The sequence below is a fragment of the Bombus flavifrons genome, chromosome 9 (assembly GCF_040668555.2).
Source record: "Bombus flavifrons isolate JBK064 chromosome 9, iyBomFlav1_principal, whole genome shotgun sequence".
NCBI classification, from domain to species: Eukaryota; Metazoa; Arthropoda; class Insecta; order Hymenoptera; family Apidae; genus Bombus; species Bombus flavifrons.
In genome coordinates this window covers 6,837,947-6,863,178 of record NC_138450.1, presented here as the reverse complement: position 1 = coordinate 6,863,178, position 25,232 = coordinate 6,837,947, and the positions used below count along the sequence as shown (strand labels likewise).

The following is a 25,232-nucleotide window of genomic DNA, read 5'->3' as shown; positions in this document are numbered from 1 at the left end:
TTCTGTAAGTTACAGGAAATATTTCGTCTACTTTTGTAGTATCACGCTTTTTTGAAACTATTGACACAACTTTTAAATTTATTACTTCAAACTTGAAAGATTTCGAAATTATTTCCACACTTTATGGTACGTATTCTACAAAATTTCTTGATATCTGCTTCAAAAATAAATCTTGACAGAGATCTATCTTAAGGAAAAACGAAATAATATCACGATATCTATCATAATTAAATACACAAAATGTGAAATGTTAATAATGATTCAGGCTGGATAGAGAAATTAGTCTTGGTTTTATTTTACAATATTCGTTCCTTCGGAGCATATTAATATCAATTACGTTCGCAGCCTCAGCGAGTCGGAAGCAATTTGAAAAGGAAAATTAACCGGGCGGGCTCTCGTCACAAATAGCTGCTCAGTTAAATTGCACGTCAGTGGTTGCTGTCCTTACAGATTTCGATCTCATCACGAAACTTGTTACAATTAAACACATTTTTCGAAAAATCTTAGTCGCCTATCTAGTCTCAGAAAAAATGTTACAATGATCTATTCATCATACTTCTCATCATTCTCTTCTGTGTCGATTTTAGATCATTTTCGACTGATTTTCCTGGGGTCGAATCTTGCAGACTTGGAAAAATTGCGTGGCTGGATTAGATTTTCGCGATATGTGATAAAACGATGGAATTATGCGCTGAATTTCGCTTTGACCCTTTCTAGGAAGCGACCTCATTAATCTCCTCGTTCCCGTGGTTTTACAATTACTATCTTTGGTGAGAATATTTCGACTAAACGTAATAATATAAAAGTAATTAAAAATATTAATGTTCATGAGATGCAAAGCACGGTGGAAAGTTAGATGATAGAAAGTTGGAAGATGAAAAGAAAAAGAAGATACAAAATATATTAGAGCTTCGACTTACATGTGGATAATTTATGCAATACACATACTCTATAGAAATATTATCTGTCGAGAGCTTATTTTCAGCGCCGTGAAATTGTCTAATTTCAGTTTTGGTGATTTTTTAAATTTTGGCTACTTATGACTATTAATTGGGAATTCCGGAATTGCAATATAAATCCAAAAAAATAATCAATATTTTCCTTTAGTATAGAGATGAAATGAAATGAAATTACTTGGAAAAAGTATTTAAAATTATAAAATAAAATGTCGTGGCTCTCATTAAAAGTTTATAAAATTATAGATAAATTTTATTGAATTTGTAAAGAATTCCTACGCATTTCTCCAAATGCTAAAATATTTGTTCAATTGATTGGTTATCATGTACATAATAAACAGATATATTGGGAGCTTAGAATAAAAACGACTCTCGCAAATTTTTCGGTTTTATGGGTAACAACACGTATTGTAGTGGCCAGAAACATGTCTAGTAATACAACATGGTACAAGCGATACCATAAAAAGCGGTGTATATCCTGACTTATCGTTGAATGAATATTCAATGGTTCTACCAAAACAACCTTTGTTGAAGCTGTTTCTCACCAGAATAGCTATTGTCAAATGAATAGAGCGATCTTTGTGGTGCTTCCAATAAAACTGTTATTTTATCAAGTCATTAAATTCACATATTGATTTAATCTGGTACAAGCAATAGAAAAAAGAATATTTATATTTATATATTTACATATACTATTGTTTGTGTCTGTTTCGAACGTTTTACGACAGAAGGAACTTTGATCTTCATTATTTAATAGCATACAGTTCTTCTTCTACATAATCCAATATAATTCAATATCTCCTATATAATTGCAGCAGTAGCATAGTATGACAAACTTTTTATTAAAAAATACCAAAAACTATTAAACAAAAATTAAAGATGCTAGAATATGTTTTTAGTTTTCCTAGAGAAACATATATAATTAAAAATATTTTAATTCAGATTACAGATAAATATTTGTCCTCGTTATATAATTCGAGAATGTAAAAGTTAAAGTACCATCCATCAATTCTATATGTATAATGGAAATTTTATTTGTTGTGTTGCGTGTATGAGAAAGAAAATTTTGATTGATTAAGGTTTTGCGTTTTAATTTAAAAATGTTGAGCCAATGAATTAATACAAATAGACTGAAACCAGTAAAATATCAAAGTACGATAATACAATGCTAATTAAATAATATTTTTAGAATATACATGCAGTATTGTGTTACATAACTTTGGAGTTGCGTGGCTTTGCAAGGGTTTAAAATCGCGAGGTTTCTCTAAGCAGTGGAGAATGTAGGTCAAAAACTAATTTAAACGTTCCTTTTTCGTTGCAATAGCGGCACCCAATTTTCCGCAATTAAATGCCGTGAGTTCTTTACATTAAATACGTTCACCTCGCTTTCATTCGGACCCTTCATTCAACGTACGTATCCGAAGAATTTTCCTCAATATAATACCAATGGGCTGCGGCAGATTCGAATCCGGTAAATCTTAGTTCCTTTTTCGTCGGATATGTCATCAAGCTTGCATGAATTTAATGCGACCACTCCCATTCTTGAATTTGAACTTTATGAAAAAACGTAAACTGCCATGTTGTTTTCGCGTGTTCCCTGCTTTTGTTTTTGTCACTGCTGTGTTTACTTACTAACAGAAGTTAGTTTTCAAAGCTGTACATTAAACAGGAGTAAGATATTACACGCTTGTATGTCAATTGATTTAATTACCTACACATAAGTAGTTCAAGTGGAAACATTTGACTGTACTGTACAAGCCTAAATGACGACACGAGACTGCACTTATTGCGTAACTATTATGCATGTGATACGTTGTCTCTTAAAGGAGCACATATTCTAACGAGCGCATAAATGTACCTATTACTGAACAACAGAAAATAAAAGATACGGTCATTGATTAAAGATTTCTAATAAACTTCAGAACAATTCAACTGTCGCTGAGACATAGTTTTAATTGCGGAAAATTAGAAGGTCATTGAAATAAGCAAAATATCAATTTGCAACGATAAAATCGTAATTGCGGTGAGATTATTCATGTACTTTAATAAGAGATGGATAACTAAATTGATTAAATAAAAAATGATATGTCAAATATTTTTGTATTTTATCAATACTTTATTAATTGAATTTATTATTGCGCTTGAAAATTGGACTATTTACATTTCCTTCTTCCCACGGTTAATCGAGAGTCAAGTGAAAGCAATTTAATTGAATGTTTTATATTAAAGAAATGAAATTTATATACATATTGTGATTCAATTAGACAGCGAACCGACCAAAATTACTTTCAACAATATCTAGACGTACAGATATTTTAACTTTATTTAAACACATGTTATGTTATATTAAAACATGCTGCAATTTGGCATATTATTTATAATTATATAGAGGGCGAGTCAGTAAAAGCTACCACTTGAAATAACTCGTTATTTATTATAAAAATATTTTAATGAAATATTTTTCAAGTGAAATTTATTGTATTTAAGGAGCCTAGTCAGATAAGTGGACTTTGACTTTTTAATATCTTATTAGACGGATGTTCCAACTTTAATTTGTCAAATCTAATGTACAAAATACAAGAAAAGACGTGAAGCGGTATTCTCGTGTTTACGTCGTCTTTGTCTTTTAATTCGAATTCTAACTCGATAAATAAAGAACATTCTTATTCAACTTTCACACTTGTTACTGTAATTTTCTGACATGCTTCAGTAATGAGCATAGTGGTGCGAACAAAGCTCAAGGTGTTGTATTTACCGGTGATTTAATTAGACTGCGAGAGTTTTGCACTCAATAATGAACTTAACTTTCCGCAGTCCCTCTTAAGCATCAGAAGTTTATAATGTTTCATTAAATTCGAAGACGTAGCACAGTGATCCACAAACTAAAACTATTTATTATATAGAATAATTTATTATATTAGTTTATAAACTTTTTAGTTAATTCCTAGACTCCTTTGGGACCATATTCCAATGAATTCAAGAAATTCAAATGGCAATATAGCTTTAAAATCGGTAGACGCTTCAAAATTTCAGCATTTTTGCAATATCTCCTAAATTAATCCCCTTGTCTTTTTTTAGTCATTTTTCGCTCCAACAGTATTCTTCTATCGTTAGGAAAATTGTCAAGTTTGAGGAAAATACGCAAGTATCGTCATTGATATGCATGATTTCATGTTTCAATTGTACGCTAAAATATTCTTAAAATGTAAAAACTTCTTTCCTCACCCAGTAGGGACAAAACCAAAATTGTAACATATAAAATTCAAAGATTACGGATAAATATTCCTATCCTTGCCTAAATATTTCTAGTAAATTATTATTTAATACAAAAAATTTATTAAGTTCAATGTAGATTAAAATAATTTTTTTTTCTTTTTAACATACCAGAATTTATTAGTACAAGAATCCGTAATTATTTCAGTTAGCTGTGAAATGATAAATTTCGATCCTCAACTGTGCTTTGAAGCATTGTACATCGATTTGAGAACCTTTGAGAATGTAAACGAATTAAACCGTCACTAGCTGGTGAGAAGTCGAGAAATTAATGCGTATTGGCTCGCGTCTCTCTGAGATCGTGTCTTACCTATTTCCTGCGAGGATCAATACTTCCTTAGAACATGATTAACGTTTAATTATCGTTTATCGGTTCAATGGCGATGCCGTTGCTTGTTAGAGCCCAAGCAAGTAATATCGAACGAATTTAGACGCTATATATGTCGCTGTGTATATATATGCGGTGCTTTGAGAAAATCTCTCCGCAATAATAGCTGTTTGTTAATAAGCTATTATTGAGATCGTACAGCCATTCGCCAATGTCTTTGTGTATTGATTTGAGCCTATTATATCTGTGTATAATAAGGCTATTTTGTCTGTAAAACAAAGTCTCAACAAATTTTAGTGGAAAATTAATTTATCCCATGCCAAAAAGATCAATTGTGGAATTTTTTGAAAAAAAAAAATATATTTTAAATAGAAGCTATTTTCTAGTTTAACTAAAATTTCAAAAGCAATTTACTCAATTTACTATTTTGTCGTACGAGTACTTTTTTCAAAGAGTTATTCAATTTAGTGTAAACCGAATTTTTAAAAAAATGTTAATATAACCTTTAAATTGAAATAATAGATTACGTATACACAGTTATATATAATAGTACTTATGCATTGAGGCTGTGCAATAACTGTGCGAAAATTTGCACGAATAAAGTTCACTAGAAAACTATGAGATAACGAAAATATGAAATGTTACGTTATATTGGATTTCATATGACACTATTAGTCACATATATTTGAACTTCCCAGATTTACGATATGATCATACGTCATCGTATTTTTACCATAGTGAAGCTCGCTTTATTTGAGCATTGAAATAAAATTACTTTTTCGTTAAAAATGTCTGTTATCTATATCTATTTTATTTCTTTTTTTTTTTTTGTTAATCGTATTTTTTAGTCTCTTATATTTATTGAACACAGTAGATTCTTTGCACATTTTTCATTTCATTTATTGGTCATAAAAAATAAAATATAATCGTGTGTGGGAAATGTTCAAAAAAAGATTTGGTGAATTATACGAAAAAAATGTATTGATATGGGAAAAGTCGATGGCACAGAAGATTTTCTATACCTCGCAAAATTTTCATATTTTTGTTGGACATTTGCATTTCTAGAACCTTAACCTTTCACCCCAACACCGATGACGATCGACGTGCCATAAATTCACAATATGGCCAATGTAGCCAATGGCCTTGCCAGAACTGCAATTTTTGGGTCCAGTTTCCAACAACCTTCCGCATAATAAAACCTTGGGTCGCTTACGATATGAATCAAATATATTTCGATGGCTGATACATCTGTTAGGTATATGCTTGTACGGTATATTTAATGCATATATTCCTAAAAAATATATACTCTCGTTCTTTATTTTTTGTAGGCTACCAAATAACTTTATATATGTCCTCTAGCAATTTAATTCAGTTAACATCTATTATTATTATTATTTATTTATTTAAAATTAGCATTTAATACTTACTGTTGCAAAATAAGAATCGTAACAAATTTACCTTCCTACAATTTTAAGAATATTTTACTGTTGCATACATTTCATTGGAAATCAATTAATAATGAAAACTAATTCAAAGCTTATCTATATAAAAAGAAAAAATTTATGATAACAAATACCTCAAAATAATTCATATACATATATAATTGCTAATTAGGAATAATTCTATAAGGAAAGACAATAAGTTTTAACAATAGCAATTGTCAATTGTAATAAATCTATTTTAATGTTTATGCATTTAAAATATGTTATGATATGCAAATAAAATACGTGAAATACGGAAATATAATAAATGGAAAAATATACATCCATGTATAGAATACATGAAATATACGAAAAGTATGTTGAAAATGTGTTGCGATAAGCGAATATTTATTATTTAGAGAATTTTATTATAGCTTAAGTTGTAATAAAGCGTAAACATTGTTTTCATGCTTATTAACCATAGTTCATCACAGATCTTTATCAGTTTAAGTTAGTTTATTATTTTATATTTATAGCCCAACGTCACTTTATGTACGACTGGGGCGTATTAAAATTTATTCCAGTCCCGTTATTTAACTGCTATAGGCTCCTGAATATTCAATTTGTCTTTTAAAATTTCATCGGTTCGTACTGCAGCTTTCAAACTGAAGCTTCTCTCCGAAACATTTCGGTGCAATTTTTGCTCCGCTATTTACAGTTTGATTTTATTTTATTTAATGTTAAAATATTGATGAGCTAATAATTCAAAAAATTTTAGCGAAAGAGGTTGGCATTTCAAGATAATGTAATTTTCATTAAACATGCCAAATAAAATTTGTAATCTTTCTTACAATATTTATCAAGTGAAACATGCTTCTTTTGTTCCGTTTCTTTAATTATCCATCAAAACATGAACGATAAAATAATACAACAAATAAAACAACAATGCACAATACACAAAGCAACCCACACTGTTCTCAACTCTATAAAATCACACATTAACATGACCATCTTCTCATAAAATCTTATCCTGGAATTTTATCAAAATACGAAAATAAATCCCTTCGATCTCGATTTCTTCCTTCTGCCCCTTTATTTTCATGAGACATACGATAACCGCTCCTTAGATAGTCATGATGATCGAACGAAGGTTGTGCTGAAATCAGGAGAATAAGGATTTTGTCGAGAAATATAAAGAGGCTGGCTTAGTCCCCGGTTGACCCGCTTACGTTAACTCGGCCCATTCACCGGCCCGAGTTTCTTGAGTACTTCGCAAACTTTAGCGCGTTCCTAGGTGGGTTATAAGTATAAGTAGCAGTAAGTAAGTAAGTGTGTATACCACGGTTATGTAAAGCGTTCACCGTGGCGGGATACTTAAGACGAGGACCTTTCGTGTTGCAGATTTACCCAGGTTCGGCACACCGTTGAACAACCTGACGGTCTCTGTGGGTCGCGAAGCTGTTTTCACCTGCATTGTGGAAAATCTTGGCCCGTACAAGGTGAGACGACACACGTTCTCGAGAATCTTTATTTTTCACGCGCCGTTGCAATGGTTTTGCAATTACCTCGCATATTACACGTGTCGACTCCAACTCTGGGCAGTGTTTTTTGAAAGGAACAAATATTTTTCGACACATTTCCTGGGCACTGAGTGAGATGTTTCGAGTGGCGCAGTGGTACGTGTAGCGTGAAATATTGAATTAGAATATATTAGGTTGTCTCAAAAGTTCCTTTCGTTTTATAAGGAAATAATAGATGCACAACATTTTTTGTTTTATATTATGTTGTTCTCGTATGTTCTATCATTACAAAATAGATCATATATAATTCAATAAAATAATATAAAACAAAAAGTGTCGTGCATCTATTATTTCCTCATAAAACGAAAGGAACTTTTGAGATAACCTAATATAAAAGAAGAATAATATAGAATTATTCTTAGAATTATTAGTCTAAATTTCTAATTAAGATTCTAGTTAGAACCCTGGCTTTATTAAAGTAGCAATAACAAATAGTATGGTTAGATAATGGTTATCAAATTTTCTCAATAAGTAGAGATATCAGACCCTAATATCAGAAAAAATAAAAATTAATTTGTAGACTTTTCTTCCATGTATAGGAATACATATGTAGTATCGTGAGTGAGAGGCCTGGGAGTTGGCGGGTGAACCGCGTGAAATGTCGCGAGAGCCGAGGCGTTTGTTTTCCATCGCGTAGTTTTGGAAAGAGTAGGCCTACGTGATCTTGCCCACGAGCGGTTGCCAAGGGACGGGAAAAAAGGGAATCAACAAAGAGAGTTTGCGAGTGGCGTTACCGAGAGAGTGTTGATGGCATTTTGTAGAAAGTCGAGTCGTTATCTAATTATTTAATTGTGCTGTTTTCTGTATGTTTGGTGTGAATAGTTCAGGTTGAACTACAATCGTCTTTTCTGTCAAATCAACATCTGTATCATCCATTCCTTGTAAATATATTATATCACGATATTACATTTTTGGGGGCTCGTCCGGGATTGGACAAGACAGAAAACGAAACGGTTTAACAGAGCTATTCGCGCTAGTTGTGAGTTTACCGGTACGCGGTGCGGTAAAAGACGATATCGTTGACCATTTAAGTTGGTGTAGTGTGAAAAAATGGCTAACGTCGGGGACGAACGATTGTCGGGTGAAGAAGGTTCGACGCTGGAGGAGCTGAGAAGTAAGCTCGCGCGAATGAACCTCCCTATATCGGGCGCGAGGTCAGTGCTGATTGCGAGGCTGAATCGGGCGTGTAGGGCTGGACAATCGTATCCTAAGGGAGCGACGGGCGGTGAAGAGTCAACCGGTCAACGAGATTTAGAAAATGTACAGAGAGCTGAGCGTGATTGTAATGAAGACGAAAATGTTGAGAAAATGAATACGAAGGAGTTGAAAGAGCGCCTTGCTAGTTTGGGTTTAAAAACGACGGGAAGAAAAGCAGAATTACGCGCACGACTACAAGCGGCCATGGACGGTAACGATGTTTCGTCGGAAGAAGAAAGCGACGACGAAAGTGAGGACGAAGATGACAAAAAATACGCAAGAAGACACAAGAGAGGTACGCGAAGGGTGTATCAGGACCGTGATGAATATTGTCGAAGGGCATGTGTTGGTTCGACACTGAGTTTCAGAGACGTCGAAGATGCATTAGAGTCGTTTAGTGGCAACAAAGGTGAAAATGTCGAACGATGGTTCGAGTCGTTCGAGGAAGTCGCTGATACGTGCATGTGGTCGGATGGACAGAAGACAGTCTACGCGAGGAAGCTGCTGAAGGGATCAGCGAAAATATTCGCGAGCTTCGAGTGTCACGCCAGGACTTGGCATGAGTTGAAGAGGGGGCTAGTGAAAGAATTTTCGAGGAAAGTTAACAGTAGGCAGGTACATCAGAAACTTGAAGAAACAAAAAAGGAGAGTGATGAAGCATGTTTGGCTTACATGTACCGCATGCTCGAAATAGCCAGCCATGTGGACATAGAGGAGGAAGCAAAGGTGGAATACATAGTGGATGGAATAATAGACGACGAGAGAAATAAGGCTATATTATACGGCGCTACGTCAATCAAAGAATTGAGGAAGAGGTTAGTGATGTACGAAGAGCAGAAGAGTCGCAGAGTAAAGTCGATCGTGAAGCCGGCTAAAACCGAGAAGAAAGGGAAGCTCAGTCAATCTGCAGATGTAATGAAGAAAAGAAGATGCTTCATTTGTGGTAGTGAGGATCATCTAAGTGTTAAGTGTCCGGAGAGAGGAAAAGGTGTTAGGTGTTTCGAGTGCGGCGGATTTGGACATGTTGCAGCGAGGTGTACGGCGCGACCGAAAGAGACCTGCGTAGTGTCAAGATCCGAGAAGAGGAAGTATATGAAGGAAGTGATGATAGATGATTGTAGGTTTGTGGCATTAGTGGATACGGGTAGTGATCTCACATTCATTCGATCAGACGAGTATGCGAGGTTAGGGTCACCACCGCTAGGTAAATGTAAACTTAAGTTCGACGGTCTTAGTTCCGCTGGCAATGAGACCTGGGGTGAATTCACCAAGGTAATGTTGGTTGATGGGTATAAACTGCCAATCACTTTACACGTTGTTTCGAACAAAATATTGACGAAGCATGGCATGTTGTTGGGCACTGATTTTCTGGATCAGGTAGAATTACGGGTTAAGCGAGGCGAAGTGACTTTCTTGCGGCTTGACGAACAGACTAACAAAGACGTGCCGGATATATTTAGAATCAACGCGATAGAACAGACTGATGAAATAGACCTAACACACGTGCAGGAACCGCATTATCGGGAAGCAATTCGCGATATCATTAAGGGGTATAAGCCGGAGAAAAAGCGGGACGTTGGGATAACGGCAAAAATCGTGTTAAAGAGTGACAAACCTGTGGTTCGAAGGCCGCGAAGATTGGCACCTTCGGAGAAAAAAGAGGTGGACGAGTTGATGGAATTATGGGTAAGTGAAGGCATAATAAAACCGTCAAACTCAGAATATGCAAGTCCCATAGTTGTAGTTAGGAAGAAAGATGGCTCTATCAGAGTCTGCGTTGATTTTCGCGAGCTCAATGAACTTATTGAGTGTCCACATTTCCCATTGCCTCTAATTGATGATATTCTAGATGCATTGCAGGGCACTCAGTTCTTTACAACGCTAGATTTAAAGAATGGGTTCTTTCACGTGTGCTTAGATAAAGACAGCCGAAAATATACATCTTTTGTTACGCCATCGGGGCAATATGAATTTTTGAAGTTGCCGTTTGGTTTAAAGATTTCACCCATTGTGTTTCAGAAGTATATCTCGATGATTTTTAAGGAACTAGCAGGTAAGGGTATTGTTATCGTGTATATGGATGACATTATTATTCTTGCAAAGAATTTAGAGGAGGCATGGGAACGTTTGCAAATGGTCATAGAGTTAGCTGAGCAGTATGGGCTAATTATAAACTGGGGAAAGTGTCGTTTTCTGCAGCAGGAAATTGAATATTTGGGGTACATAGTTTCAAAAGATACCATAAGGCCGTCTACACATAAAACTAGGGCAGTAGTGAACTTTCCCAAGCCAACATCTGTCAAAAAGGTTCAGAGTTTCTTGGGACTTACGGGGTACTTTCGAAAATTTATTAGGGGATACGCAAAGATTGCTAAGCCTTTGACGGATTTGTTGAAAAAGGAGGTAAAATTTCAGTTCGGCGATCGAGAAGTAGAGGCCTTTGAAATCTTGAAAACAACGCTTGTCAACGAACCAGTGTTAAAGTTGTATAGAATGGGCGCGGAGACTGAGTTGCATACAGACGCATCCGCAGAGGGTTACGGAGCAATTTTAATGCAACTAGATCTGGACGATGGAAAATTTCATCCGGTCTACTTTGCCAGCGGAAAAACAACTCCCGCCGAAGCAAAGTACACCAGTTACGAACTGGAAGTACTAGCAATTGTAAAAGCGTTGAACAAGTTTAGAATATATCTTTTAGGTATGCCGTTTACTATCGTCACGGATTGCCAAGCGTTTGCTATGACAATGAAAAAGAAAGATTTGTGTGTGCGTGTAGCCAGATGGGCCTTGTTACTAGACGAGTTTAAGTATCAGGTGTGTCATAGGCCAGGTAAAAGCATGCAGCATGTGGATGCTCTGAGTAGAAACCCCCTGCCGAGCACTATGTATGTAACAGAAAGTGAAGACGGGCTGATTGCACGGTTGAGAAGTGCACAGAACAAGGACGTTGAAGTTCGTAGGATTTTAGACGCCGCAACGTGCAATCAGGTCGATGGGTATGTAATAAGGAACAATATTTTGTATAAAGAGTGTAAGGATGATGTGTTAATAGTAGTACCGAAGGCTATGCAAATTCAGGTAGTCAGGCAGGCGCACGAGCGTGGGCATTTTGGGGTCACCAAAACAGAAGCTATAGTCAAGAAGGACTTTTGGTTTAAGGGGCTGCGTGAAAAGGTCGAGTATGTGGTATCTAATTGTCTCGATTGTATCCTAGCTGAACGAAAGTCGGGCAAGCAAGAGGGATATCTAAATCCGTTAGACAAAGGTGACACGCCGTTAGACACTTACCATATTGACCATGTGGGCCCTATGACAACTACAAAGAAAAGATACGCACACATCTTTGTAGTAGTGGATGCGTTCACGAAGTTTACGTGGCTTTATCCTACTAGATCTACTGATACCGCGGATGTTATCGATCGACTGAAGAAGCAAGCGGCTATTTTTGGGAACCCACGACGAATTATCTCTGATCGGGGAACAGCGTTCACATCCAACGCGTTCCAAGAGTATTGCGAAGAAGAAAATATAAAGCATTTATTAGTCACGACGGGGGTGCCGAGGGGGAACGGGCAGGTAGAGAGGGTAAACAGGACACTCATACCTTTACTAACTAAACTGACTGCTCCCAAACCCGATGATTGGTATAAACATGTCGACCAAGTACAGAAATACCTGAATTCTACATTAAACAGAAGCACGGGAAAAACTCCTTTCCAGCTACTTGTCGGGGCCAAGATGCAAACTAAAGAAGATCCACAGATCCGAAAATTGGTTGAAGAAGAATGGGTGGTGGAATTCGAAGAGCAACGTCGTGAACTGCGTGAGGACGCGAAAAAGAAAATTGCTGCTACTCAAGAGGAAAATCGGAGGCACTACAACAAAAGAAGAAAAGGTGCGAAACAGTACCTAAGTGGAGAGTTGGTGGCCATAAAGAGAACGCAGTTTGGCCCAGGATTAAAACTGGGAGGAAAATTTTTGGGTCCGTACCGGATAGTGCGAGCAATGCGGAATGATCGCTACATTGTGGAAAAGGTAGGAGAGCATGAGGGGCCAAGACGGTCATCAACTACTGCTGATTTTATGAAACCTTGGGTCATAAACGCCGAAAGTGACGCATCAGATGACAGCGAGATAGAAGGCAACATCTGAGGGCAGATGTTATTGCAGGATGGCCGAGTGTAGTATCGTGAGTGAGAGGCCTGGGAGTTGGCGGGTGAACCGCGTGAAATGTCGCGAGAGCCGAGGCGTTTGTTTTCCATCGCGTAGTTTTGGAAAGAGTAGGCCTACGTGATCTTGCCCACGAGCGGTTGCCAAGGGACGGGAAAAAAGGGAATCAACAAAGAGAGTTTGCGAGTGGCGTTACCGAGAGAGTGTTGATGGCATTTTGTAGAAAGTCGAGTCGTTATCTAATTATTTAATTGTGCTGTTTTCTGTATGTTTGGTGTGAATAGTTCAGGTTGAACTACAATCGTCTTTTCTGTCAAATCAACATCTGTATCATCCATTCCTTGTAAATATATTATATCACGATATTACACATATATCTTACCATTATATTGGAATAGTTGTTAACTGTTAATTTCTTATAAAAATTATTCGACATAAGAATGCTATTAAACTGCCATAAACACCCATAGAACTTTATGACTACTAAGCCTCGTTCAGATTAAGTGACTCGACTAACGAGAATGTGCGTGAAAACTTGAATGAATGTCTCACGTCAAGTAAATAACAAGTTGCCATTGATAAAATGGTTTCAGATCGCTCGAATTCGGTTTCAGTCGACTAATCTAAACGAGGCTAGACTTATTGAGATTTCGATTTCGTTTATAAAAAACACGAGAGACTAAAAACAAATACCTAGAGGAAAAGAGAACCGAGTGTACAATACTTTTACCTGGCGCATCGTAACCTTGAACGCCACTGGTAAGTTTCATCAACGATCGAAAGAAAGTTTATAAGACTTGTAGAAAAGGGAGGAAAAGCAAAGAAGGAACGTAGAAGGTATGAGAGAATCGAAACGTAGAGGTAGAGAGAATTTAACAAACGGTACAAATAAATTCGGAGCCAGAGAGATCCGGTAAGAATCCGTATCCAATGCGTATCTCGGCAACTCCATTTAAGTAGAAATAAAATCCCGCGGGGTGTGAGTTCAGCAGTTTGTTAAGTGGTTCGTCCCTCTTGCTCCTCTTCCTCTCCATTCTCTACCGACACTTTTATCTGTCTCTGTTTCCTTTTATCCTTCCTTCGTTTCTCTCTCTCTCTCTCTCTCTTTCTTTCTGCCTCGTTCCTCCGAGGGACGACCGAGGCATTTTCCCCTTCGCGAAGCGTTCCATTCGATTCGCCTAACCCTCTTAGCCGACTGTACCTCGCGCCAACCGCAAGGATACGAGTTATAGTTTTCCCGATAGAGGTATTCTCGTGACCGGGACTGTGTTTCGCCAATAAAAATGCGTAGGAATTGTTTTATGGCCGTACACGTGCGGCCAAACACACGCTGGTATGGAATCGATGCATTATCTTTACACTGCTAGTCAATGACGTCTCGCCGGAAATGGAAACGTCGAGGTAACATCGTTGATGTGTTCGGAATAAAAAAAGAAGAAGGAAGTAACACAAATACAAAGAACTAATAAGCATGTTAACGATGTTAGACATTTTTTTATTTCATGATATAAAGTGAATAAATTAGTTCTTGGAATTAGAGAGAAGAATATAGTAACATAATATCTATACACATATGGATATTGAACTCTACGTATTCATTTCATACGCTTAAGAATATTCACGAAATTATGTGAATTGAAGTAAAACGCATACATATGTATATGGTCCTAATATTAAACATCATATAATATAGTATGCTACAACAGGATTGTAAACAAACTTTTAAATCATAGAATAATTTGGATTTTTTTTAATATAAAGGAATAATAACTTCATTTTCTTTTTATTATTACAACGTTTATCCTGTAAGCGTGCTAAAAGTGTCCGATAAACTACGAGCAAGAATTATAAAAGACGTATCCTTGAGTGTTTTAAACTTGAATCTACAGAAGCTATTCTTGAAAGAAATTACTTATTCATTAACATCTATGATTTCTGGATAAAATTCGAAACACGAAATATCCTATATAAAAATAGTAGGTATTAATAAACGAAGTTTCCAAAAATTTGTTAATTAATGAACAATTCACCGAAGATTTATGGAAAGAATCTCCCGATCAGAAACATATTTCACTTTTTTAACTCTTTACTAGGCTAACATAAGTGCATTACACAGATATCTACTTAACTAAAACGGAATTTTACCATGAAAATGAACCGCTGATTGAGAAAGTTATATTTTCGATGCATTCGAGATAAGACGCTTACAAGTCTACTGCAAATAATATATTAGGTTTGGTACGTCGGCTTTTGATTACTTTAGAAATTGCCGTAGACGAGGCGATGACATAAATTCGTCGCATCCAGAGGAAATACCGATGACACGAGCGCGTCGAACAGCCGATAAAGTAATCGTAAACTTGGCTTCTCGCTCGCGAGTACGCCAATTATCATCTAAAAGCGGAAGATTAACTTCCACCGGTGGCGCAGCTGGGTAACGATGTAAATTCGCCCGTCGAACGCGTTAGTTCCGTGCGATTCGTTACCAGCGAGTAAATACACGCGCATTAAGAGTTCCTTTCGCGACGATTTTAAACTTTGCTAATTACTTCATCAACCAGCTAATTGAATCCGTATCGACATACCACAAATATACAATTGTATTGCTAAATTTCAAAGGAAATCAAGGTACAAGGGAACATTGAATACGCTCTAGAATACGTATATACATATATCCTAGGTATATACAGGTGTATAACAAATTAATATTGCCGGAAGCATGGAGTCGATTATTGAAAGCGCGCCCCTTTTTACTGATCAAGCGGCGTTCGTTTCTATTTTTCCTCATTCTTTCTTTCATTCATCCTTTTTCTTTTCTGGTTACAATGCTTGTTAGCGATGAAGCGTTCCTAAAGGTCAATTAGTTTATTAACTTTGGAACAATTTATAGCAAGTATCCATTTGGACTGTGTATGATCAACGAGTATAAATGAAGATGAGCTGTATCGATGAAACTCTATTCCTATTTGACTCATTTAGTGTCTAATGTAGTTTAAACTACATTTTACAAAGTATGTAAGTAAAGTGTCTACAATACAAGAGAGTCTTTTCATTCAAGAGTCTTAAAAAGAATATCTGATAACCTGTTGAACATAGTGGCACTCAAAACGGCATGTTATACACAGCTCGTTTTATTTTACTTTTTCGAAATGATCGAATCTCAACAATTTTCAATTGATCAAATCTCGAACTGATCAAAAATAATTATAGATGAAACACTTGAACGCTAAAATTTGTCTTCTGTTACATTTCAATATTTTAAATTGAATATAAAGTTTTTCCAAGAGAGGAGAACAGAGATGTTCATTGGTGATTATGTATATTCTTTCACTTGGATCAAACAAATTAACATTAATTGAAAGTTTCGATTTTGCTACGAGGGAAACGTAAGCGGTTAATATTAACATGCTCTTTCCGCTACCCGGTTGGAATTTGTGAAAATTAAACAACGTTGGTAGATGAAAGCGAATATACAGTTTGCACATTTCCCGAAGTCGGCGGGAAATTTTAAAATTTCATTAAAGAGTCGAAATTACTTCCTGTGGAAGCGGCAGTGAGGAAGGGGGCGACCCTAACCTCCGCCGACCCGCGTATTTTTACGCTGTTAAACCTAATTGAAGTTGGAACCCTTGAAATTTGTCGGAGTTCGCCAGATTAGCATCGAGAGAATTTCTTTTTCGTCTCGTTAAAATAATCGTTCCCACTTGAGTTTCTTGTTTTCCACCGCTCGGCGATTTAGCGAGATTTCATCACCGAACATTTTTTTTCCTTTTTTAATGAGAAACTTTCTGATGGTAAGATAATATTGAAATATACAAGATATATGAAACGTGACAAGAGGATATCTTCGGGGATATAGGTAATATCGAAAAATGTCAACAATCAATTATTGGCAGTATGTATATGTCGTACATTACTTTCGCTATAATATAATTACTTCTCAATAAAAAAAATCCATTCGTTCTTTTTATTCATACTTTTATTTATATTTGTTACTCATATTTGTGGCTTTATCTATCGTAATCATTTCAACTTAAAAACCGTTAATCGTTTCGTAGTGGAGATTTAGAAGTCTGTATTGGAATATGAAAATCATGAGTGACTATTATTAGCGATTGTTAACAATGTTTCATTTAACTTACGAGTAGATTTAAAGTCAGAGTTAAATTGTGTATTTATTTCGTTAGCAAGTTCCGGTTCACTTAACCCGGAATAGATTCCACTCTAATAGAATCGTCATTTAATTTCCGTTGTTTAATCCAATGAAGATTACGTTTTACTTTACAGCGAAATGGCAAATTTGGAGGAATTTAAAACACGATAAATGGAAAAGATTGAAGAATTATTTCCTAATAAGATAAAGTTTATTTAATTGGAGGTATTAATAAAAATCGAGTAGAGGGATTATTATATTTTATATGTATAATAAAACTTTATTATAGTTCATATTTAACTAGTAATGTGATACCATAATTTTTGTATTCAAATATTTCAAATTCGAAATTTCTACGTTTTCTACTAATTTCTATGTGACTTCCTTCTATGTTATTGCATCTCGTTTTTATCTTAGTATATCGTAAATTATTCAGAGCCTTGTGTCGAGTCGTTCGACATTTTTGTTCGAAATGTTTTATTTATGTCATCGAGAAAGAAAAGAACTCTTTCCCGTTTCAACACGGACAAGTCTTTCGATTCCCTTCTTTTGTTTGCTGCATTTCGACGCGTAATAGTGAGATCGAGCTTCGTTTCTTGCCACAACTCGTTTCAACAAAGCATCGTTTGCATTTTCATAGTATTGTACGTTTTTAAAGCAGAAATCGCGGACGCTTTTTCCTTTGAACATTAAATGACACAGGAGAGATTGATTGAATAAAAAAAGCAATATTTACGCAAAATGCAAATTAATTGAGACAGATATAGAGATATTACAACAGTACATACGAATAATTTATTATTATCGATCGTTCTTTTAATGGAAATATCGAGAACAAAAGTAGGCTACATTTTTCCGAATGTGAGTTTATAGCACTGGTTTAAATTAAATTAAATATTTTGTACTTATATTCATTTTAATAAATTCAGTATATTCCATTTTTATATTTTATTTTAAAACTGAGTCTATTATGAGTCTACTTTTTAATGCGTCATATTATTTTCTGAAAAATAAATTATATCATATTAAGTATAAGTACAGAACAGAATTATTGAAGTTTTTGCGTAATATCCGTAGGAACTTCATTTATTGAAGAGTAAAGGTAAACCATTTAAAACTCTTTTACTGCAATTCCCTTGACTCTATATCATATCTACTTCTTATCTCTATTAAAATAAATCTCAATACTCACTTCCATCAGTTTGAAAGAAAACACAATTCCAATTCGCAATTACGCAAGTTCCATAGAAACTTTATCCGCTGAAAACTAAAGCTAATCAAACCGTTCTCAACTCTTATACACCAGTTCCCTCAACTTTATATCATTTTCTCATATCTTTTATTATGACAAACCGTAATATTCAATTTAATGAGTTTCAAAGAAAAACAATCGCAATACGTAATATCCATAAAAACTTCATCTACTGAAAAATAAAGCTAATCAAACCCTTCAATGTGCTCAAATCTATTTTAAAACTCTAGAAGAAAGAACACGAGGTAGCCGTGTCCATCCGAACACCAGAAAATCACAGTGCAATCGCGTTTTTCTACTGGAATTATGTAGCGAATCCGGGCATCGACGTGCAGGATCGTGCGTCGTACGACAGTTTCCCAACGATCACTGACATTCATACTCGTCCACAAAACGTTCGTACGTTCCGTCGCGACTGCCCCATCAGATTACCGGTTTGATCTCGCAAGAGCCAGCCAAGTCTGCCAAATGGTTGCATACCGTTCCGCCATTTCGCTTCCAGCTTAAACGAATATACCGGAGCCGTAATGCGGTTTTCACGATCGTAACTTTATCGACCGGCGGATCGAGTGCCAAGTATCGCGTGTACTCGTATATACTTTGCTGTATGGTTGCATTGTTCGAGAAAGTCGCTCGTAAAAGTCGTGGAACCGCGAAAAGCTTAAGGCGAGGTTTCATCGCGGCGAATAACGTCAGGGGCCACTTCTATGATTCTCAGCCGCGACGTTCCAGCTAATACGTAATATTACGGTGGAACATGGCGTGCAAGCAAGAGTGCCAGCTACATATTCAATGAGCTTTACGATAGAAACGAACGAGTGAACGAACGTGAGAGTTGAGTCGTGAATGTTAATAGAAGTTCGAGTAAATTATAATTGGAGAAATAAACGATAACAGGACGGGATTTGATTATGCGTTAGTGTGTTGGTGGAATGCCAAGATTTTAATGAACGTTATTTAATGCAAGGTAATGGCGGGAAGAGAGATATTGGTGGAAGAAGGATAGTTGGATTCGTGTGCTGACTATAAGGAAACGGTTTGAATTTAGAGGTTGATAGGATCTTAGAATTTGTTTGTTAAGTTTCGAAATGGGGTAGACTTTTTGTCTTTCGTACTTGCTATGTCACGACGATTTTGCTGACGATTGTAAGGAGACCGTTAATGGCAAGGGAGATAATCGAGGATAAGATCGTAGAATTAGGTTGTTGAATTTTGAAATGAGGTGGAATTTCTTCGTTTCATTAAACGGGACGAAAATCATTTATTCCGCAGTCGATTATTTGCATTGATTTTGCATATAATTTCACATATAAAAATATAAACACGAGATACGGGGAGGGAATTCTTTGAATGGAAATCATAAAGGGATGAACTAAACGGAATTGGGGTTCAAGAAAAGGAAGATAAGTCTAAATGGTATTTTATCACTGAGTGCCGGGTTAGATTCTGGTCATTTTTCTCTAATACTGCAGTTTTTCTCCCTCTTAAATTTGGTGCTTACCCTAGATTCCTGAAACTTGTTCCAACGCCCGTATTATTTCCTTCTACCATTTATTTCGATCTCTCTTATATTTTACGCGTGAGTTTTGAGAAATGATCTTCCTCGAGTTAATATCTTTTATCATATTACAATCTGGTAAATTGTAAAATTGTGAAACATAAAGCCATAACTTACAATTAGATTATATTAGCTTACACAAGTCGCTTATCAATTCACTGATATTGTAAATTAATAAATAATTGCGCGAATAATTTGCTTAGAAAATACAATTATTACACATCTAACTGCGAGAAAATTTTCTATACTCCCAAATTTATGTTGAAAAAGGTGATCCAAAGGAACGGCGGGTGCGCATAGTTTCAAGGTCTCAGAGGGATTCTTCGAATGCTTGGGCCATCGTAACCATCGGCATTACGAATAATTAATACGGCGGTTTGTTTGCATGGGCAATCACAGGGCAGCTCGTGCACACAAGTTCTCTGAGGCTCTTATCGAGCCGCCTCTCTTGCTCCTCTACTTCGGCTATTGACTTCGAGACGTGGGATTCGCCCCGCATTCTCCGAGGTTAACCTCCTTACTTCGAATAACCCCGCATTAGAGCCGACAGCAGACACGCGTCGGAAATCGTGCGTCTAGCTGCCTCGAGATCTTCAGGTAATTACGGATTCTTAATAGGCCCGACCATTTAGTAGAAAGCATGCTCTAATAGATGATCCTCGAGGCTCGAGGACCCAGCCAAATTATACAGAACGGTGTAAAAAAGGAACAATATGAAAGGGGATTATTAGATCTGAGAAACGGGACGTCTAGTTTCCTTATGGAGTTGTTTTAGAAAGAAGTCTATAATTAGACTGCGAATTTTCATTTGTTTGTGTGGGAAATATAATGGTACCCGGAATGCACCATTGGATGTAAAAGTAGAATACTTGTTATAATTAGGGATGGAGCACTCGAAACCTGGAAATCCTGAAACCCTTCGAAACTCAGAATGAATATATAATATAATACGATTTGGTAGAAAAATTGCAGAAATTAAGAAATTAAAGAAGGAATAATTGATCGATGATTATAGTGGTATAAAAAGTATTTTACAGTTTGTGAAATTGATTTCGATTTCAGAATATCTAGAAACGAAAAGAAATTAATAATAAAATATTAATAACACAATATAATGTCCTTTTCTCGGTTCAATTTTCTCCAATCTTTTTTAATGAAAGATTAATATTTACTTGAATTTATTCCTTTCATTATTTCGGAAGAAATTATATGATTAATCGAAGGAAAACAAATAAACTGCACAACGAAACAACGAGAATCAAATATGCACGCCATCGAGATTTCTGTTTAAGCCTTGTGAGCCACGCAATGGGTTAAGATCTTGAGATGCAACACAAACGATTAAATTCGTAAATCTCCTCTAATACCTCTACATTTCGCCATCTCGACCGAGATGGAATGTTTCTTCACAGACGAATACCTTGGTACAAAGAGAGAATCCGTCAGACAAAGTATCGAGAAACCATTGTATCATCTTGACCGTAGCAAACATGCAACCGATCGAGCGAATACGTAAAGGACATCTCAACGATTGAAGGAGAAACGGACAAGAATAGAATCCTGAATTGCGTGTTTCCTCTGTCTTGTTGAGTTTGCCCGCTTCACACAGTCAGACCGCTGATATTAATACCATGATAACGCTAACTGTTTCGAACTGGATAGAATTTGCTGGTGGTGGGGAATAGTATCTTGAGATACAGGCTTTTGAGCCTTTAGGTCGATGGCAAGGGCCACTGGCGGATGAAACAATTATTAGATCGAGTCAAAGGAGGATGGTGGAGGCTCTTAAGGAAAACGGAGTGCGTTGCATCCTCGAATACAATTGCAATACCACGTCTGAATTTGCATATAGTTATCTCTATCCTATGACTTCTCTTTCGTCTTTGTGGCTGGAATTCAAAATTGCATTGCGTTTATTAAATTTACGCCCGGCTATACCGCGATTAGGAAATCGACGAACGAATGCCTTCCGGACCGAGTTACCCTAACGATGAGGGTAATAACATCCGAGCAATTAGATCGTGAAAACGTTTCGCCCGCTTTTAAGTGGCGGACGTCGTGTAGTGGTTGTTAAAAAACGTAGACGATACTTTTCGACGTCGGATCCATAAACTAGATGGAACGAAAATTGAAAAATCAAACAAGACGTATCTAAACTATCCTCCATAACTTACACCTACAAACATGAAAAATTGCTTAGAAACGAATATCAAAGCCATTCGTTTAATTTAACAATCCATTAAACTGCATCATAAATCGACTGATACAATAATCGTCAATCTAAAGCTTTCAAAATGCACGAATTTTTCCCGCGGAACGTCAAAACCATTCGCACTTATAAATCTTCAGTGATCTTTCACGAGAATGGAGACGTGTAGATATATGATGTCGGGTTAGTAATTTGATCGGTCTTGCCTCGACGAAATACTCGCAGCACGGAGGTCGGAAAGTCGCATTCCAAAACGGGGATTTATCATCGATACTCGGGGGCGGTGACCGAAGACGGTAAATGTTCGAACGTCAGTTGCATCGGATGCAGCCCCGCTTCCACTTATCGACGCAAAATATTTGCCAGAAATCGCTCTACTCTGTCCTTCCTTCTTCTCGATACCGGATATACGATAGAATTTCCGCTTGAATCTTCGCGAGCTCTTGGCGAGCTCTCTCACGTGTATTACGAGTGGAGCAGCAGCCGTTGCGTTTGCAACAGTGACAAACGGAAAGGGTACCTTGTAATCTAGCTGGCGAGAACCGTGAGAATCGAAAGGTGAAGATGAAGCTGCAAGTAGTCAAGGAAAGTGGAGTGGCAACGTTTTCACGACGCATACATCCTATCTATATGTGTTACGTACACTCACAAGGAGGGAAAACGACATCCGAAACGCGGACAATGTAAAAGCTTTTGCCAAGGATGTGATGTCTATGGATGGTCTATATTGATGGTTCTTAATGTTTCGTGAAATGATTGCTAGGCGATGCTTAACGTAGATTGTTTTCCTTTTTCCTTTCATTGCTGCCTATGATCTAACGTTTTACGAATATTTTTTTTTTCATTTAAGTCTGAAATTCTTACTTCATCCAAGTAACTTCCTCGTTTATATTTCTTCCTGTTGAGTTTAAAATACACAAGTCGTCTCATTCGTGAATTTAAAGTACACAAGTTTTCTCATTCTTCCGCTGTTATATTAAAGGCTAATACAATATACAGCAAGTTTGATTTTTACGTGCAAACTTTGAAGTTAACTGAGACAAACTCTATCTTGCCTTATCTATAGTAGCATCAGTACAATAAAATTGATAATACGATATGATCGTAGATTATTATATAATTTAAAACATTTTAAGCAGTTCTTGTATCGATTTATGCTCTTTTATATGAGCATATTATTCTTATTTCAATCCAACAACTAACTTAGACCAGCATCTTCCGTTTCGTATATCCTAACAACTTCATATCCATGGACCTTCCCTTTCTCCATTTTATAATTCCTTCGTTGCTTCTAACTAACCCAATTATTACCCAAACAATAATGTACCAAATAAAATTCTACATTATTAACAGCAGACGAATACTCTGAGAAGGATGAACATATAATATAATTTTAAATAACACAGAACCAATTAGTTAGTCTCGTTACTCAAGAATTTTCTATATTCGAAGAAACAATCATACTTAAACGAAAATAGAAACGAATCTTCGCTCAAATCCCATTTAACCTCTCTTCCGAATGAACAAATTGCAAACCTCCGGTAACACAGAACAAAATGTAATCCTTAACACAACTGAGAAATCACGTTCGTCATAATCCAGTGTACGTGTCGCGTTCTCAACAGGTAGCGTGCATCTTGTACCGGAAGTACACGTACAGGACTAATGGGAACGCCGCAATGGCTTTCTTTCATCTTTGCCTTTTCGTTTTTCTACGTCTCTCGTTCTCTTCTAATCCAAGTATCCGAGCACTCGAACGCGTTTCGATCCGGTATTACGACGATATCGCGACTCGTGCTTGCGGCAATTGTCGGGAATTAATTGGACTTTATCACGTCAAACGAATCAGTTCGGTTAAATTACTTCACGGTTGTTTAGTTTCAGTTCGCGTGAATAGCCAGAGAGGTTGAACCATCGACGCGCCCGAGAGGTTGATTTGTGCAACGCGTTCAACACGTTTTCCCTCAATTTTCCGTGTTCCCGGCCACGAGAGGGCCATCCTACCAACCATAAAACACCGCTCTTTTCATACTATCGTCCCGTACTATGACAGCGAAAATATTGCCTTGATTTTCCACTCTTCGTTGTCTGTCTTGCGTTCAACTTGCCATGGATTTGAAACCCATGCGCCCCAATTCGCGAGTACGATGATGAACGAGGCCGAGGTGCTCGTCGAAAAAAGTTAAAATATGGTATACAGTTAAATCAGAAATTCTAGAATGACCAGTATGCGAATTTTCTATCCTCGATGGTCCGTTGTTCTTTTCGTAATATTTTTATTGTTTTTCATTATCTACTTGGAAATTGCATGGACTCGATGAAATAGAATATTCGTGGGACATGGATTGTGACAAATGGTGCTTTTTGCTAAGTTGTTTTATAACTTCACCAATTTATTGTAGTAGTTTTTTGATCAATTTTGAGGGAGATATATTGAGACATAATATTCAAAATTTTTAAAGAATCGATATTATCCAATGAATCTATTATTATCAAGAATGGACGTAAATATATAAGTTTGAAAAATTGCTTATGTTACTCATATGATACTCTAATGAAGACAATCTTTATTTTTTTAATTTAATTTATTTTCGGTAAACTGCGTGTATATTCAAAAGATCACCCGAAGATATGTGTTTCTCTTGTTAATGACTAATTGAAAACAATTTTTCTCCCAGACTAAAAGAAATCAATCCTGAAATGGTTAAGATAGTCATAAAAAATCTGCGGACATAAAGAATGGATACAAAAATCAAAGTGACGTGAAAAATGATCTTTTAATTACTTTGATTAGTGTATTTATATGTTGTGAGGATTTGAGTTATGTACTCTATTTTACTGCTTTCTTTTTGTTCTAACAGAATAACGGGTATCCATTTACATCAGTATTAAATTAAAGAAGATTTTGTAGTATAAACTGCTTTAAGTATAATGTTTCTTTAGTACTTGGTAAACTTAAGATATTCTGTTCTCCGCGATAAAGTTTATTTTAACCTGAGACAGAGAGATTAATTTTTTATGCAAAGAGAAGTTATCTATTATTCCTTTGTCTATAGCAAGAATGAAATCTGATTACATTACAGATCTGAGATAATCCATAAATATCATTGATAATCTTTTCCACAGGAGTAT

At 36.2% G+C, this 25,232-nt stretch overlaps 1 protein-coding gene across 3 annotated transcripts in view; it reads left to right on the top strand.

Moving 5' to 3' along the window:
• Window positions 1-25,232, top strand: part of LOC138183593 (lachesin) — a 164,145-nt gene that overhangs the window by 69,207 nt on the left and 69,706 nt on the right. For all 3 annotated transcript variants that reach the window (XM_069120762.1, XM_069120761.1, XM_069120760.1), the window contains exon 2: window positions 7,380-7,477. In XM_069120762.1, coding sequence (XP_068976863.1) covers window positions 7,380-7,477 — 98 coding nt within the window. The remainder of the gene's footprint in view (window positions 1-7,379; window positions 7,478-25,232) is intronic.